Source organism: Ahaetulla prasina, chromosome 7 (genome assembly GCF_028640845.1).
Source record: "Ahaetulla prasina isolate Xishuangbanna chromosome 7, ASM2864084v1, whole genome shotgun sequence".
Classification (NCBI taxonomy): domain Eukaryota; kingdom Metazoa; phylum Chordata; class Lepidosauria; order Squamata; family Colubridae; genus Ahaetulla; species Ahaetulla prasina.
In genome coordinates, this window is record NC_080545.1 from 99,560,151 (window position 1) to 99,576,556 (window position 16,406).

The following is a 16,406-nucleotide window of genomic DNA, read 5'->3' on the forward strand; positions in this document are numbered from 1 at the left end:
CAGCCGGGGCCTTCTTATCTGCTCACGAACACGGAGGAATGTATGCCTCCCGGCCCCAGTCCTGGCTCAATGCCCAGACAAGCTGAAGAGGAGGGGGCACCTCCCGGTCCCAGCCCTGGCTCCATGCCCAAGCAGGCTGCAGAGGAGGGAACATCCCCCGGCCCCAGCCCTGGCTCCATGCCCAGGCAAACGGAGCAGCTAGACCCCTCCCCCTCCTCCACAGCATGTGAGCCTGAGGAAAGTTTATTTCCAACAGCTGCTGATTGGAGTGACCCTCGCATCAGAAGACTGGATAGGCGGAGGCAACAGAAGGAAGGGAGGGGCAGGCCTCGATAAGTGCTGAGTCATGGAGCCACACCCCATGGCCTATATAAAGGATCTGCTTTCTGGCAGTCTCTGAGTCAGGCAAAGTCGAACTTATCTTGCTGAAGTCACTTACTGGTCTCCTGCCTGCTCTGAGGACTTTGCTAGGACTTTGGGCAGAGCTGCAGAGGCATGCCTGATTCGGATTTCCCTGACCCGGCCGTCAGCGGAGGAGTGGGACAGGACAACTGCCGTGAAGTTTGACATACCGGCACAGCTGCAAGCGGCAGGACGAGAGCTGTGCTGGTACGATGACGCTCACGGCAGTGTTGCGGTTTGTGCATGCAACAGCACAGCAAGCCTTGCAGAGTCCTGCTCTGGCAGCGGTGGGAAATATCAGGGCAGCGGCAGCCAGCCGCTCAGCCAGCACGAAGAACAGGGAGGGGCGGCGATGGGACATCCAGTCCAACGCTCGCCGCCTCCTGCTCCCCCAAAATAATAAGACACACCGCCCTCCCGATAATAAGGCCAAGCCCTTATTTTGGGGTTCAAAAGAAAATAAGACCCTGTCTTATTTTCGGGGGTGGGGTGGGGAAAGAGTAGTCCTCAACTTACGACCACGACTCCAAAACTTCTGTGTCTAAGCGAGACATTTGTTAAGTGAGTTTTGCCCCATTTTCCCACCACCGTTGCTAAGTGAATGACCGCAGTGGTTCAGTTAGTGACACGGTTGTTAAGTGAATCTGGCTTTTCCCCTTGACTTGGCTTGTCAGAAGGTCACAAAAGGGGATCACGTGACCCCCCGGGAAAAGGCCACCGTTACAAATACGAGTCAGTTGCTAAGTGTCCAGGTTTCGATCATGGGGGTGATGGAATCATCGTTAGTGTGAGATCCCTTTGTTCAGGGCCACTGTGAGCTTGAACGGTCCCTAAATGAAGTCAAGGACTACCTGCGTTGCGAGCGGCTTTTAACTCACCTTGGCGGCTTTTAGGATATCAGCAAAAAACCTGGGCAGGGTGAGACACTTCTTGGCTCGAGTGACAGCGAGGTACAGCAAATTCCACTCATCTTTCGGAATGCCTTCTGGGAGAGATCAAGAGAGGAGGAGGGAAAAGGAAAAAACGGAATTTAATGGGAATTCTTTGAACAGATCTGCTCCAAACACACATCGGAACTCTTTTTTTTCAATTATTAAAAGTTTTTTTTTATTTTTTTATTTCTTATTACACATGCTGTAAATGTAGTCCATAAATAATCATACGTTTCTGAAGAAACGTGAGACATTTTAATTACATTTGGGGTTGCTCTTCTACCCTTTCTTTCCCTTCCTTTCACAGCAATCCGTCTTCTCCTCTTTCCCCTCCCTCCCTCCTCGCCTCCCTTACTTTCTTCCTCTTCCTCTCTTTCCTCCTTCCTCTTCCTCTCCCCCATTCTTCCCCTCTTTTCCTCCTTTCTCACCTTGTCTCCTACTCTTGTCCCCTACCAGAGGTCTGCAAACTTGGCTCTTTTAAGACTTGTAGACTTCAACTCCCAGAGTTCCTCAGCCAGCAAAGCTGGAGGAACTCTGGGAGTTGAAGTCCACAAGTCTTAAAAGAGCCAAGTTTGCAGACCCCTGCCCCCTCCTATCTTCCTCTCCTTCCCCTTTCTTCCATTCCTCTCCTTCCCTCTCTTCCTCTATCTTACCCTCTCTTCCTCTCTCCTTTCTTTCTTGTGTAATATTTCCCTTATTTGGTATCCGAGCAACTCCGATTCTCTAATAATATATACTTTCTTTTCAGTTCCTTTTCCATTTTGCCCAATCTATCATTTCATAATTGTACATTTATATTTATAATCTACTTATAAATATAAATGGGAATTCTTTGAACAGATCTGCTCCAAAGACACATCGGAACGCTTGAGCACCGAGTGGCGCGCCATCCCAGCCACCAAGAAAGGGAGGTGTTCCAGCGTTGATTAGACGTCGCTATCAGGGCTTCCCTAAAGAGATGAGAAAGGGAGGGAGGGGAATGGATGGAAGGAAGGGAAGAAGGGAGGTGAAAAAAAGAAAAGGGAGGGAGGGAGGAAGATGATAAAGATAGGAGGAGGGGAGGAAGGAAGGAAGAAGAATGATGGAGGGAGGGAGGAAGAAAGGAGGAGGATGATAGAGGTAGGTAGGTAGGTAGGAAGTGAGTAAGTTATGCTCACCAATTTGGTTCAAACGCAACCTTGCAAGACTGGAGTTGCTCATCAAATCATCATCAATTTGGACGGTGTCAAATTCCAGCCCTTTGGCCTTGTGCACAGTCCCTAGGACGTAATCTAAAAACACAGAGAGGAGAAGCCGTGAGAGCCGTAACACCTCATTTCCACCTGATTTTCACCAGCAGCAGAGATCTCGAAGGGAGGGAGGCCTGAAGCTCCACAGATGCTCGGAATAATAATGGCTCCATTCCATTCCCACTCTGCTCCAAAGTTGACTTCCATCAACCGCACAGGGACCTGAAGTCAAGACTGGACCGAGAGGTTCAGTGGCCCTCCTGCTCTCTGAGCCTGGTGGTTTACTTGCAGATGTTTCATGACCCGACTGGGTAACTTCATCAGTGCTAGAACCAAATGGGTTTTGTGGAGGAAGAGGAGGAGGAAGAGGGCGAGGTCCTAGGCAAGGGTGAAATCTACTTATCTTCCCTACCAGTTTGGAAGCGCGCGTTCCGCGTGCACGTCAAGCGAACAGACCCTCTGTGCATGCGCAAAGTCTTCTGCGCATGTGCAGAGGGTCAAAACCAGGTTACTTCCTGGTTAAAACCAGGAAGTAACGACATCCAGGCGGGTGGGCGGAGCCTCGCGCTTCCGCCACTACCGGTTCACTGAACCACACACTGGTTCGCCCAAACCAGTAGCATTTCACCCCTGATCCTAAGATTTTTTTTAAAAAAATTTAAATTTAAATTTTGATTATCAGCCTTTTTTTGTAATTTGCTATTTTTTAATTTGGTTTTAATTGTACATATTCTGTGTTTTATCTCTGGCTGTACACCGCCCTGAGTCCTTCGGGAGAAGGGCGGTATAAAAATTTGATAAATAAATAAATAGATCCTAGGTGATCTTTGGGCTTGGCTGTTTTCTTGCAGACATTTTATGACCCAACTAGGGAACATTATCAGTTGAGCTCATACGTTTTTTTTCCCTCCAAAGATTCTATTTGAATCCCACTTTCACCTTGCTTTAATATTAGAAAGCAACCAGTCTGGTGGAGGCTCAAACGAGGAATTAGCCTAGACCAGGGGTCTGCAAACGTGGCTCTTTTAAGACTTGTGGACTTCAACTCCCAGAGTTCCTCAGCCAGCTTTGGGAGTTGAAGTCCACAAGTCTTAAAAGAGCCACGTTTGCAGACCCCTGGCCTAGACTTCCAATGTAAACACAAATGTCTCCGAGTCTTATCTAATCTTAGCAGACTGGAAAGATTCCTATACAGGTATTCCTCGACTTACGACCGCACCTGAGCCTAAAATTTCCATTGCTGAGCAGAATAGCTGTTAGGTGAGGTTTGCCCCAATTTTATGACCATTTTACAGCCTTCCTTGTCACCGTTGTTAAGTGAAACACTTGCAGTTATCCAGTTAGTTATTCAGTTAGTTAGGCGAATCTGGCTTCCCATTGACTTTGATTGTCAGGTCGCAAAAGGGGATCGGTGCGACACTTCAGCCGTCATAAACATGAGTCAGTTGTCAATTATCTGAATGTAAATCATGTGACCCCTGGGGATGCTGCAATGATTATAAAGTGTAAAAAAACAACAGTCGTAAGCCACTTTTCTCAGAGCCGTTGTGACTCGAACAGTCCGTAAATGAACTGTTTTAAGTCGAGGATTTCCTGTATTATAGGCAACGATAAAGTAGGGAAGTTTGAATGCTATGTGTGTGGATCTGGTTGTTTGCAAGTGATAGTTACCTGCATTTTCAGGATTCGATACATGGCACTTGCGTATCCTTTTTACCAGCTCCGGAATACGTTCCCGGTATTTCTCCACAATTCCAATTTTTATTTCCAGTTGTTTGTCTTCCGCTTTTTCAGCATAGTCCTTGATGCTGGCCAAGCCCTCCTCAACTCCAGAAGATAGGCTCAAGGATCTTGACAGACTTGAACATTGGATGCTATCTAACAAAATGAAATTCAACAGTGAAAAAAGTAAGGTTCTACATTTAGGCCAAAAAACCAAAATCCACAGGTACTGTGTAGGTGGTACTTTGCTCAATAGTAGTAACTGTGAGAGGGATTTTGGAGTCCTAGTGGACAACCATTTAGATATGAGCCAGCCGTGTGCAGCAGCTGCTAAAAAAGCCAACACAGTTCTGGGCTGCATAAACAGAGGGATAGAATCAAGATCACGTGAAGTGTTAGTGCCACTTTATAATGCCTTGGTAAGGCCACACTTGGAATATTGCATCCAGTTTTGGTCTCCACGATGTAAAAAAGATGCTGAGACTCTAGAAAGAGCGCAGAGAAGAACAGCAAAGATGAATAGGAGACTGGAGACTAAAACATATGAAGAACGGTTGCAGGAACTGGGTATGTCTAGTTTAAGCCTTAGTTCCACCCTTTGGAATGAGCTTCCCCCAGGACTTCGTCAACTTCCGGACCTCCAAACCTTTCACCGCGAGCTTAAAACTCATCTATTTATCTGCGCGGGACTGGACTAGATTTTAGATTTTAAATTTTAAATTTAAATTGGTTTTAAGGGGTTTTAATATGTACACAGTTATTTTTAATTATTTGGCTATTTGGAATAAGTTTTTTAATTGTTGTTTTATTTTGTATTTATATGTATTTTTATCTGCCTGTAAACCGCCCTGAGTCCCTAGGGAGATAGGGCAGTATAAAAATATGAAAAATAAATAAATAAATAAATAAATAAATAATGAAAAGAAGGACTAGGGGAGACATGATAGCAGTGTTCTAGTATCTCAGGGGTTGCCACAAAGAAGAGGGAGTCAAGCTGTTCTCCAAAGTACCTGAAGGCAGGACAAGAAGCAATGGGTGGAAACTGATCAAGGAGAGAAGCAACTTAGAACTAAGGAGAAATTTCCTGACAGTTAGAACAATTAATAAGTGGAAGGACTTGCCTGCAGAAGTTGTAAATGCTCCAACACTGGAAATTTTTAAGAAAATGTCGGATAGCTGTTTGTCTGAAATGGTGTAGGGTTTCCTGCCTGGGTAGGGGGTTGGACTAGAAGACCTCCAAGGTCCCTTCCAACTCTGTTATTATGTAATATGTAAACCCACCTCTTGATGAAGGGATCCTTCACCTCGAATTTCACTAGGAAAGCCAAACAAGAGAGTTTGTGTTTCAAGAGGCAACTGGACTTTCTCTGTTTTCTTTGAAGACGTTTCGCTTCTCATCCCAGAAGCTTCTTCAACTCTGACTGGATGGTGGAGGATGGAAGGGTTTATATTCCTTGCAGACAGCTGGTCATTTGCATTCTTTTAGGGAGTCATTGAGGCCCCTTGGAAGTTTATTTCTGCCCTCCTTCCAACCTCCAAGGGGCTTCAATGACTTTTTAGAATAGAATAGAATAGAATAGAATTTTTTATTGGCCAAGTGTGATTGGACACACAAGGAATTTGTCTTGGTGCATCTGCTCTCAGTGAACATAAAATAAAAGATAATTTTAATCACGTGACCGGGAGGATGCTGCAATGGTTATAAGTGTGAAAAACGGTCCTAAGCCACTTCTTAAAGCTGCCAAGTTTCAAGGCCTCTGGTTTACAGTTTAGCATGATGGCAGTTGTAGCTTAGTCAACAAACCAGGATTAAGTCAATATACAAATCAGGCAACTTGATATTGATGTCAGGGTTTTTTTATGTTGTTGACGGATGGCTTGAGGGAAGGAAATCCCCTAAGATTCTAACATGTTTGAATTATTATTTAAATTATTGATTTAACATCAATACATGCCAGTGGCCAAGCACCTGAATTTTGATCTTGGCAACCGATTCATAGTTATGACGCTCGCAGTGTCCCGGGATCATGTGACCTCCTTTGGTGACCTTGTGGCAAGCCAAGTCAATGCGGAAGCCAGATTCACTTAAGGACCGTGTGGCTAACTGAACCACTGCGCTGATTCACTTAACGACCGTGGCAAGGAAGATTGTTCTTATGGTGTCCCCTGCAATGTGGTAGCCTTTACGGCCCTTTCCAGTCACATTTTTGCTGAAAAGCCGCACTTCCTTCCGTATTTTGATCAAAGCCTGGCCCACAGCGAACCGTTAGTTCACTTAACCAGAGATATCGCTTAATGCCCCCTGTCAAAAGGATCGTAAAATCAGGTTGGCCACATAACTGACCCATTTTATGACTTCACAACATATGACCACGCATTTCTTACAGCTTGGACACCTACATGTCCATGGCATAGGACCCGGATATTTACGGGACCGCCTTCTGTTACTATATGCCTCCCACCAACCGGTGCGCTCTCATAGAGAGGGTCTCCTCAGGGTGCTGTCAGCCAAACAATGTCGGCTGGCGACCCCCCAGGGGAAGGGCCTTCTCTGTGGGGGCACCTACCCTCTGGAATGAGCTTCCTCCTGGACTCCGTCAACTTCCTGACCTCCGGGCCTTTCGCCGCAAGCTGAAGACATATCTTTTCTTCCGAGCAGGACTGGCATAACATGGGTTTTAAATTGGATTTTTAAACGGGGTTTTATATCATGTCTTTTATCATTATAATTTTAATTGGGCCACATTGAATAAGTTTTTTAAATTGGTTTTATTGTATGTCATATTGTATTTTAGCTGGCTGTTAACCGCCCTGAGTCCTTCGGGAGAAGGGCGGTATAAAAATTAAAATAATATTATTATTATTATTATTATTATTATTATTATTATTATTATTATTATTATTATTATTATTATTATTATTATTATTATTATTATTACATAAAAAATCCATTTGAGAGAAGTCACAGTCAGGATCCAGGACCTTCCAAAGATCTTCAATTATATCCAGGCCAACAGCTTTAATACCCTAATGAAAAAAGACAACAATATCAAGTACAACACTAAGAGATAGGGGTTGCAGTCCGATGCATAGTGATAATTATCTGTCTGTACTTTGGGGCTCCTTAATGCCCTCCATACAGCAAAGTGCATCTGCCAAATTCACTGGTTTGGCAACACATGCCTCAACATAGAAGTCTTCCAATATCTGAGGGGCTTCCAGAAAGGAAGGAAAAGAGGGAGGAAGGGAGGAATCCCTACTGCACCCTTCCTGGACCTTCTCACACTCACCCCCAGGAAGTGTATCTTAGCAGGTAAGTCTCCACTTGTAATGCTCACAGCTTTCTCAAAGATACTTTTGTTGGTCCAGGATAAACAAGCCACCTTCCCATCCACGCTGGCATCACCTGTCAAAATCAGAGCAACCTGTCACCCCCACTTAGCAAGACTTACCTGGAGCAATTAAAAGACAACTGACTAAAAACACTCACTGCCCTTGTTGTTTCCCACCAGGACTTTCCGGACTTTTTGGGAAACATCCAGAAGGATTGCACCAACGTAAGCTATTTCGTAGCCAAACCGAAAACTCTGCGGAAGCAAGAGGGGAAAGGAAAATGCAGCATCACTAATCCAATTTTACAATTTTGTTTTGCAGGGGACAAGTGAACTGATTAACCCAACCAGAACTGAATTGTGGATCATCTCCAATTGGAATCATGTGTTCTGTCCCCCTCAACCACAACCCAAAAGACACGCGAGCTGACTATATTTGCCAGCAATTTATTCCTACGACAGATATCAGTTCTGGCAACGAACCTGCGATTGCCTGCCAAGTTCTCTTATCTCCAGCGTAGCTGCTGGTCGTTGCTGGAGCAACCAAGAGTTCAGAAATAAACAGAAATCCAGAAGCCAAATTCTTAGTCTCGAAATATTGCAACCACAGTTTCCAAGAGTCAGTTTTTGTCCATCACAAGAAGCTATAGAGCAGCTCCTCCTGCTTTTATACCCTGTGGGGTGTGGCTCCGTGACTCAGCACTCTCTAGGCCTGCCCCATCCCTTCTTTTGTTGTTCCCGCCTCTCCTTTCTGCGATGCCTGGGATTTAACCAGGACTGATTGTCAGCAGCTGGGTCTTGAGGCGTTGCCTGGGGGTGGGGGAAGGTGCGGGAGAAAGAGGCCTCGTCATCTCCTCCACCTGGCCTGCCTCTGGGACCTGGAGCGGAGCCAGAAAGGAAGGTCCTGCAGAGGGAAGCCCTGTCGGCTCTTCCCCCTCACTCTCTGAGTCACTCTCTGCCAGGAGGCCCAGCTCGGGAGCCGAAGACACAACATCATGAGATTGTTTTCCATTGGAACCAGAGAAGATCACAATGAGATTCCTGAATCACTAAGAACGGAATCTTCCAGCTCTTCGATCTACAGCTAACCCACAACTCCCAGTCAAACATCTCAGCTCGCCTGTCCTCCTGCCTCGGCTTACCTGCGTCAGGTAAAAGACGTGGCTGTGGGGCACATCAAAAGCTGTGTTGTCAGAACCTCGGAAGGTGTAGATCTGTTGGTGCAGATCTCCTGCCAAGATCACAGCACATTGTTGTGAGAGGACAACATTCATCATAGCTAGAGAAAGGGGGAAAAAAAAAGATCTTTAGAAGTTCGATGTGGAAAGGAGACCAACATTCTCATAGGAACAAGACCCTCAAAATGAGATAGTGGCTTTCATGAGCCATGGATTTTAATTTTTAACGAGCCGGGGATTTTAACCTTTTAATCTTTACCAGAAATGATGGGAACTGGAATTTCGAAAACAGGAAAGAGATCTAGAGGAAATCGCACCCTTCTATTCCAAGACCGTTAAGTTAGTTTTGCTCCACTTTATGACTTTTCTTGCCACTGTTGTTAAGTGAATTTATTTATTTATTTATTTATTTATTTATTTATTTTTCAAATTTATATACCGCCCTATCTCCCTAAGGACTCAGGGCGGTTCACAGGCAGTTAAAATACATATAAATACAAATTAAAAAACAGCAATTAAAAACTTATTCTATTGCCGAATTTAAAAAACAATATAAATAATAAAAAAAACCTTAAAACCAATAACTTTAAAATCTAATCCAGTCCCGCGCAGATGAATAAGTGCGTTTTAAGCTCGCGACGAAAGGTTCGGAGGTCCGGAAGTTGACGAAGTCCTGGGGGGAGTTCGTTCCAGAGGGTGGGAGCCCCACAGAGAAGGCCCTTCCCCTGGGTGTCGCCAGACGGCACTGCCTAGCTGACGGCACCCTGAGGAGTCCCTCTGTGGGAGCGCACGGTCGGTGAGAGGTATTTGGTAGCAGTAGGCGGTCCCGTAAATAGCCCGGCCCTATGCCATGGAGCGCTTTAAAGATTGTCACCAACACCTTGAAGCGCACCCGGAAGGCCACAGGTAGCCAGTGCAGTCTGCGCAGGATAGGTGTAACACGGGAGCCCCAAGGGGCTCCCTCTATCACCCGCGCAGCCGCGTTCTGGACCAACTGGAGCCTCCGGATGCCCCTCAAGGGGAGCCCCATGTAGAGAGCATTGCAGTAATCCAGGCGAGACGTCACGAGGGCGTGAGTGACCGTGCATAAGGCATCCCGGTCTAGAAAGGGGCGCAACTGGCGCACCAGGCGAACCTGGTGGAAAGCTCTCCTGGAGACGGCCGTCAAATGGTCTTCAAAAGACAGCCGTTCATCCAGGAGAACGCCCAGATTGCGCACCCTCTCCATCGGGGCCAATGACTCGCCCCCAACAGTCAGCCGAGGACTCAGCTGACTGTACCGGGATGCCGGCATCCACAGCCACTCAGTCTTGGAGGGATTGAGCTTGAGCCTGTTTCTCCCCATCCAGACCCGTACGGCTTCCAAACACCGGGACAGCACTTCGATAGCTTCATTGGGGTGGCCCGGTGTGGAAAAGTACAGCTGGGTGTCATCAGCGTACAGCTGGTACCTCACACCGAAGCCACTGATGATCTCACCCAGCGGCTTCATATAGATGTTGAACAGAAGGGGCGAAAGGATCGACCCCTGCGGCACCCCACAAGTGAGGTGCAGTTGTTAAGTTAGTCACCCGGTTGCTGGCTTCTCCTTTCACTTTGTTTGTCAGTAGGTCGCAAAAGGGGATCATGTGACCCCCAAGACACTGCAACCGTCTTAAGTACAAGTCAGTTGCCAAGCATCCGAATTTTGATCATGCGGATGCTGCAACGGAGTTGTGCGAAAAACTGTCATGTCGCTTTTTTCAGTGCTGGCGTAACTTCATACGGTCACTAAGCGAACTGTTGAGAAGTCGAGGATTATCTGTACTTGAACCCGGAATCCACACCTCACTCACCGGGGGTGCAGTCTTCGGCCTGATCCACCAAGATGGCGTCGTATTTGGAAAGAGACGGCTTCCGGAGTTGCCAAAGTTTCAAGTAACCTAAAAGGCACAAGAACGATGCTTAAAATCAGTGTACAATCAAACAACACTGTATGATTTTGTGTTCTTGAGCTCCTGCCACGATTATTTTAAAAAGGAAGCACTATAATTTCCTTTTCATACAGGGTTCCTCAACCTTGGCCACTTTTAAGATGTGTGGACTTCCAACTCCCGACATGCTGGGTGGGGAATTCTGGGAATTGAAGTCCATGAGTCTTCTGTTCGGTTCTGCAACCCAACAAGAAAAACACAGACTTCAGAGGATAATTAGAACTGCAGAAAAAATAATTGCTACCAACCTGCCTTCCATTGAGGACCTGTATACTGCACGAATCAAGAAGGGGACCGTGAAAATATTTGCAGATCCCTCGCATCCTGGACATAAACTGTTTCAACTCCTACCCTCAAAACGACGCTATAGAGCACTGCACACCAGAACAACTAGACACAAGGACAGTTTTTTCCCGAAGGCCATCACTCTGCTAAACAAATAATTCCTCAACACTGTCAGACTATTTACTGAATCTGCACTACTATTAATCGTTTCATAGTTCCCATCACCAATCTCTTTCCACTTATGACTGTTTGACTGTAACTTGTTGCTGGCAATCCTTATGATTTATATTGATATATTGACCATCAATTGTGTTGTAAATATTGTACCTTGATGAAGGTATCTTTTCTTTTATGTACACTGAGAGCATATGCACCAAGACAAATTCCTTGTGTGTCTAATCACACTTGGCCAATAAAAATTCTATTCTATTCTATGAGTCTTAAAGTGGCCAAGGCAGGACTAGAACTCACCGTCTCCTGGTGATTGGCCCAAAGTCACCCAGCCAGCTTTCATGTTAAGGTGGAACTAGAACTCACTGTCTCCTAGCGACTGGCCCAAAGTCACCTAGCCGGCTTTCATACCTAAGGCGGGACTAGAACTCACTGACTCTGGGTGATTGGCCCAAAGTCCTCCAGCCAGCTTTCAAGTTAAGATGGAACTAGAACTCACCTTCTCCTGGTGACTGATTCAAAGTCATCCAGCTGGCTTTATGCCTAGGGTAGGACTAGAATTTCCCTCCATGAAGAAAATCAACCCTTTAATTCTTTTTTTTTTCTTCCTGTTTCTTCAGCAGAGCTAAATGCTACCAACCTTCCCTCCCATGTTCCACTTACCGTCGTGCGTCATTCTGTGTGCCATTTCCGTGGTTGGGCCCGGCGCTTTCATCTTGGTCCATATTTGTTTCGCTTCTTCAACAATGATCTAGAAAGCAAAAGCCGGTAAGAAGATCTTGTAGGTGGAAATATCAGATCCAGAGTTTTCTCATCTAGGTTGCCCAGAGATCTTGAAGGAGAAGGAAGGTCTGGATCTCTAGCTAGTCCTCGACTTACAACCACAATTGCTAAGCAATACAGTTGTTACATTTTACAACCATTCTCGGTACAGTTGTTAAGTGAATCACTGCAGTTGTTAAGTGAATCACACGGTTGTTAAGTGAATCTGGCTTGCCCATTGGTTTCGTTTGTCAGAAGGTCACAAAAGGGGTGTTGCATAACCTCAGGACCGTCATAAATACGGATCAGTTGCCAAGCGTCTTGAATTTAGATCACGTGACCATAGGGAATGCGGCAACGGTCGCAATTGTGAAAAACGGTCCTAGGTCGCTTTTTTCAGTGCCGTTGTAACGTTGAACGGTCACTAAGTGAACTGTTGTAAGTCGAGGACTACCTGCCACAGGTCCTAAGAACCAGTACTCACTTGCTTTTTGCATTCCTCCACATTTTCTCCATAGCCGGTGTGCTCCACAGTGATGGCGTCATCTGCTGAAGCGAAAAAGGCTTTGAGGGTCTGAACGACTTTCGTGGCACTGGTCTCAGGATTGGAGAGGACACTTCTTACCTCGTCGGTCAGTAAGTCCGGAATAAATTTATTCTCGTACCTACAGCAGAACAAAAGAGGGAAGCTTATTTGAATGTTGATTACTGGCAAGGAAGCCTTTTGGTCTCTCTGTTTCCTTTTTGGCTTTTTGATTGTCTGTTTTCAGTGGTATGTAGTTGTTGTTTCCCTCAATGTGCCTGTTGATGGCTGATTTTTCTTCTTCTTCTGCATGGCAGGAATTCTCTGGCGTTTTAAATAGCAATAGCCCTCAGACTTATATACCGCTTCACAGGGCTAAACAAATAATTCCCTCAACACTGTCAGACTATTTACTGAATCTGCACTACTATTAATCTTCTCATAGTTCCCATCACCCATCTCTTTCCACTTATGACTGTATGACTATAACTTGTTGCTGGAAATCCTTATGATTTATATTGATATATTGACCATCAATTGTGTTGTAAATGTTGTACCTTGATGAACGTATCTTTTCTTTTATGTACACTGAGAGCATATGCACCAAGACAAATTCCTTGTGTGTCCAATCACACTTGGCCAATAAAATTCTATTCTATTCTATTCTATTCTATTCTTTTACAGCCTGCTCTAAGCAGTTTACAGAGTCAGCCTCTTGCTGCCTATTTGCTCTGTTGAATAGACCAGGGGACTCCAACCTTGGCAACTTTAAGATTTGTGGACTTCAACTCCCAGAGTTCCTCAGCCAGCAAAGCTGACTGAGGAACTCTGGGAGTCGAAGTCCATAAGTCTTAAAGGGACCAAGGTTAGAGACCCCTGTTCTAAGAAACCATTTCAAAATAATAAATTATTGCTTCGTTTCTGGTTTGTTGGGATCTTACCATCTCTTTGGTTTTATCGCTATTATTTTTAGTGGGTTTATCTCTCTCCCCCCCACATTATTTTATACCAAATCTTATTGCTGTTTTTTTAAAAAAACAAAACAAAACAGGGCAGATTCATTAAATAGGATGCAGTCACTTACTCTCGGCCGACTTTGGCATAAGCTAAGGAGTGGATGGTTTTACAGGTGACGTTGGCAGGGAAAACCTGCAACGCCTTTTGTGCCATGGTCTTGTTGAATACCAAGTATAAGAAGTTCAGCTCGGACCACTTCCTGGCATACTGGATCAGCGTGGATGTTTTGCCGGTGCCTGCGTGAAAAATTAACAACATTAAATTTTAAATTTAAATTTAAATTTAATAATAAGGGGCGTGCATAAGAGCACCAGCGTGCCTACCGTCCTTGTCCTAATGTTCCCTTTGATTGTATCCAACTCGTATGGTTATTTCAGGCTTATACTTACATATACTGTTGTGTCTGACAAAATAAATAAATAAATAAAAATTAAGTCCTTCTGGGTTGTTGTTGCTTTTTTCCCCCTGGCCTGGTTCCTTCCAGACAGCCAGGGTGACAGAAAAAATTCCCAGGATTTTATAGGCTGAAGCTTCTATGTGTAAAGATGAAATTAAGCAAGGTGGATAAAATCCAGGAATCTTGTCTAATAGATCCCTTCAGATGCAAAGGAACCAAGTCATTAAAAAAACAAAGAAGAAAAAAATGTCAGAAATCTCATCAACGGCTATCAGACTTAGAATAGAATAGAATAGGAATAGAATACAATACAATACAATACAATACAATAACAGAGTTGGAAGGGACCTTGGAGGCCTTCTAGTCCAACCCCCTGCCCAGGCAGGAAACCCTACACCATCTCAGACAAATGGCTATCCAACATTTTCTTAAAAATTTCCAGTGTTGGAGCATTCACAACTTCTGCAGGCAAGTCGTTCCACTGATTAATTGTTCTAACTGTCAGGAAATTTCTCCTTAGCTCTAAGTTGTTTCTCTCCTTGATTAGTTTCCACCCGTTGCTTCTTGTTCTACCCTCAGGTGCTTCAAAATCAACAATACAGATACGACCAAAACCTTTCGTTGCTAAGTGAAACATTTGTTAAAGTGCTTTTTGCTCCATTTTACAACCTGTCTTGCCACAGTTGTTAAGTGAATCGCTGGAGTTGTTACAATTAGTAATCCAGTTGTTAATTGAATCTGGCTTTTCCAACTGATTTTGCTTATCAAATGGTTGGTAAAGGGGATCGTGGAACCCCAGGACAATGCAACCGTCATAAATGTGAGTCAGTTTCCAAGCATCAGAATTTTGATCATATGACCACGGGGATGCTGCAACCGCCTTAAGTGTGAAAAAATGCTCATCAGTCACTTTTTTCAGTGCCGTTTGAATGGTCACTAAGTGAACTGTTGTACCTGTATGTTAGTAGCCGTCAGTTTACAAAGCAAGGATTTTGTGGGTTCAAAGGAGTGCTAGCCTAGTGGAGAAGGATGTGCATAAGTGTGTGTGTGTGTTTGTGTGTGTGTGTGTGTGTGTGTGTGTGTGTGTGTGTGTGTGTGTGTGAGAGAGAGAGAGAGAGAGAGAGAGAGAGAGAGAGAGAGTAAATGAAGAAAATATTCGTAGCTCAGGGTTGAATGTTTGGGTTCTTGATGCGCTTTAAGTTTGGTTGTCTTTTTGCATTCAATTCATGACCCAACTAGGTAACATCATCAGTGCTAGAAGGGAATGGGGTTTGCGAGGAGGAGGAGGAGGAGGAGGAGGAGGAGGAGGAGGAGGAGGAGGAGGAGGAGGAGGAGGACTGTGGGGTCCTTGATGCTCTCTGAGCTTGCTTGTTTTCTTGCAGACATTTCATGACCCAACTAGGTAACATCATCAGTCCTAAAAGGGAGGGAGGTTTGTGGTGAGGAGAAGGAGGAGGAGGAGGAGGAAGAGGAGGAGGAGGAGGAGGACTGTGAGGTCTTTGCTGCTTCCTGAGCTTGGTTGGTTTTCTTGCAGACGTTTCATGACCCAACTAGGTAACATCATCAGTGCTAGAAGGAAGGGAGGTTTGAAGGGAGGAGGAGGAGAGGGAGAGGGGGAGGAGGAGGAGGAGGAGGAGGAGGAGGAGGACGACGACGACAACCATGGGGTCCTTGGTGCTCTCTGAGCTTGGTGGTTTTCTTTTTTTTTTTTTTTATTGAAAGAGTTTTAAAAAAACAAAAACATTTTTCCCCCCTTTTTCCCCCTCCCAAAACAAAACAAAACACCCCTCCTCCCCACCCGGCTTCCCAGGTCAATCACAAGGTATAGTTATACATAAACCAAACATAGAATAAAATTTTCCCTTCCAATCCAAATAACCACATCCAAAGCTTTTCGTCTCCCAACCCCCTCCCCATTACATAAAATAACTTTCTAATTATTCAAAGGCAATCTGATATTTCTTAATCCGATATCTGTTTTGTAGATAATCAATCCATTTTTTCCATTCAATTAAATATCTTTCCTGCGTATTGTCTTTTAAAAACGCTGAGATTTTAGCCATCTCAGCCAAATTAATAACTTTCAATATCCATTCTTCTATTGTAGGTATCTCTTCTTTCTTCCAGTATTGTCCAATCAACAGTCTTGCTGCTGTTATTAAGTTCAGAATCAATTTAGTCTCAATCCCTGTACAATCCGTTATAATTCCCAAAAGGAAAAATTGTGGCTTGGTTGTTTTATTGAAGACATTTCATGACCCAACTAGGTAACATCATCACTATTAAAAGGGAGGGGGGTTTGCAGGGAGGAGGAGGAGGAGGAGGAGTGGGGGGAGGAAGAGGAAGAGGAGGAGGAGGAGGAGGAAGACTGTAGGATCCTTAGAGCTCTCTGAGCTTGGCTGCTTCCCTTGCAGACATCTCATTACCAGACTAGGTAACTTCATCACTGCTAGAAGGGAGTCGCGTTTGCGGCGGAGCGGGGA

At 44.9% G+C, this 16,406-nt stretch overlaps 1 protein-coding gene across 3 annotated transcripts in view; it reads right to left on the reverse strand.

Annotated features, from left to right (window-relative positions):
- LOC131201862 (F-box DNA helicase 1-like) overlaps nucleotides 1–16,406 on the reverse strand; it is a 38,347-nt gene that overhangs the window by 6,859 nt on the left and 15,082 nt on the right. The window contains exons 9-19 of one of the 3 annotated variants that reach the window (XM_058190176.1): nucleotides 13,594–13,762; nucleotides 12,471–12,651; nucleotides 11,888–11,975; nucleotides 10,631–10,717; nucleotides 8,760–8,896; nucleotides 7,776–7,872; nucleotides 7,576–7,691; nucleotides 7,225–7,312; nucleotides 4,235–4,441; nucleotides 2,492–2,605; nucleotides 1,281–1,384 (exon numbers count right to left, since the gene is read on the reverse strand). In XM_058190176.1, coding sequence (XP_058046159.1) covers nucleotides 1,281–1,384; nucleotides 2,492–2,605; nucleotides 4,235–4,441; nucleotides 7,225–7,312; nucleotides 7,576–7,691; nucleotides 7,776–7,872; nucleotides 8,760–8,896; nucleotides 10,631–10,717; nucleotides 11,888–11,975; nucleotides 12,471–12,651; nucleotides 13,594–13,762 — 1,388 coding nt within the window. Of the gene's footprint in view, nucleotides 1–1,280; nucleotides 1,388–2,491; nucleotides 2,606–3,814; nucleotides 4,051–4,234; nucleotides 4,442–7,224; nucleotides 7,313–7,575; nucleotides 7,692–7,775; nucleotides 7,873–8,759; nucleotides 8,897–10,630; nucleotides 10,718–11,887; nucleotides 11,976–12,470; nucleotides 12,652–13,593; nucleotides 13,763–16,406 lie in introns of those variants that run through there. The other 2 variants (XM_058190175.1, XM_058190177.1) reach the window with 2 other exon arrangements.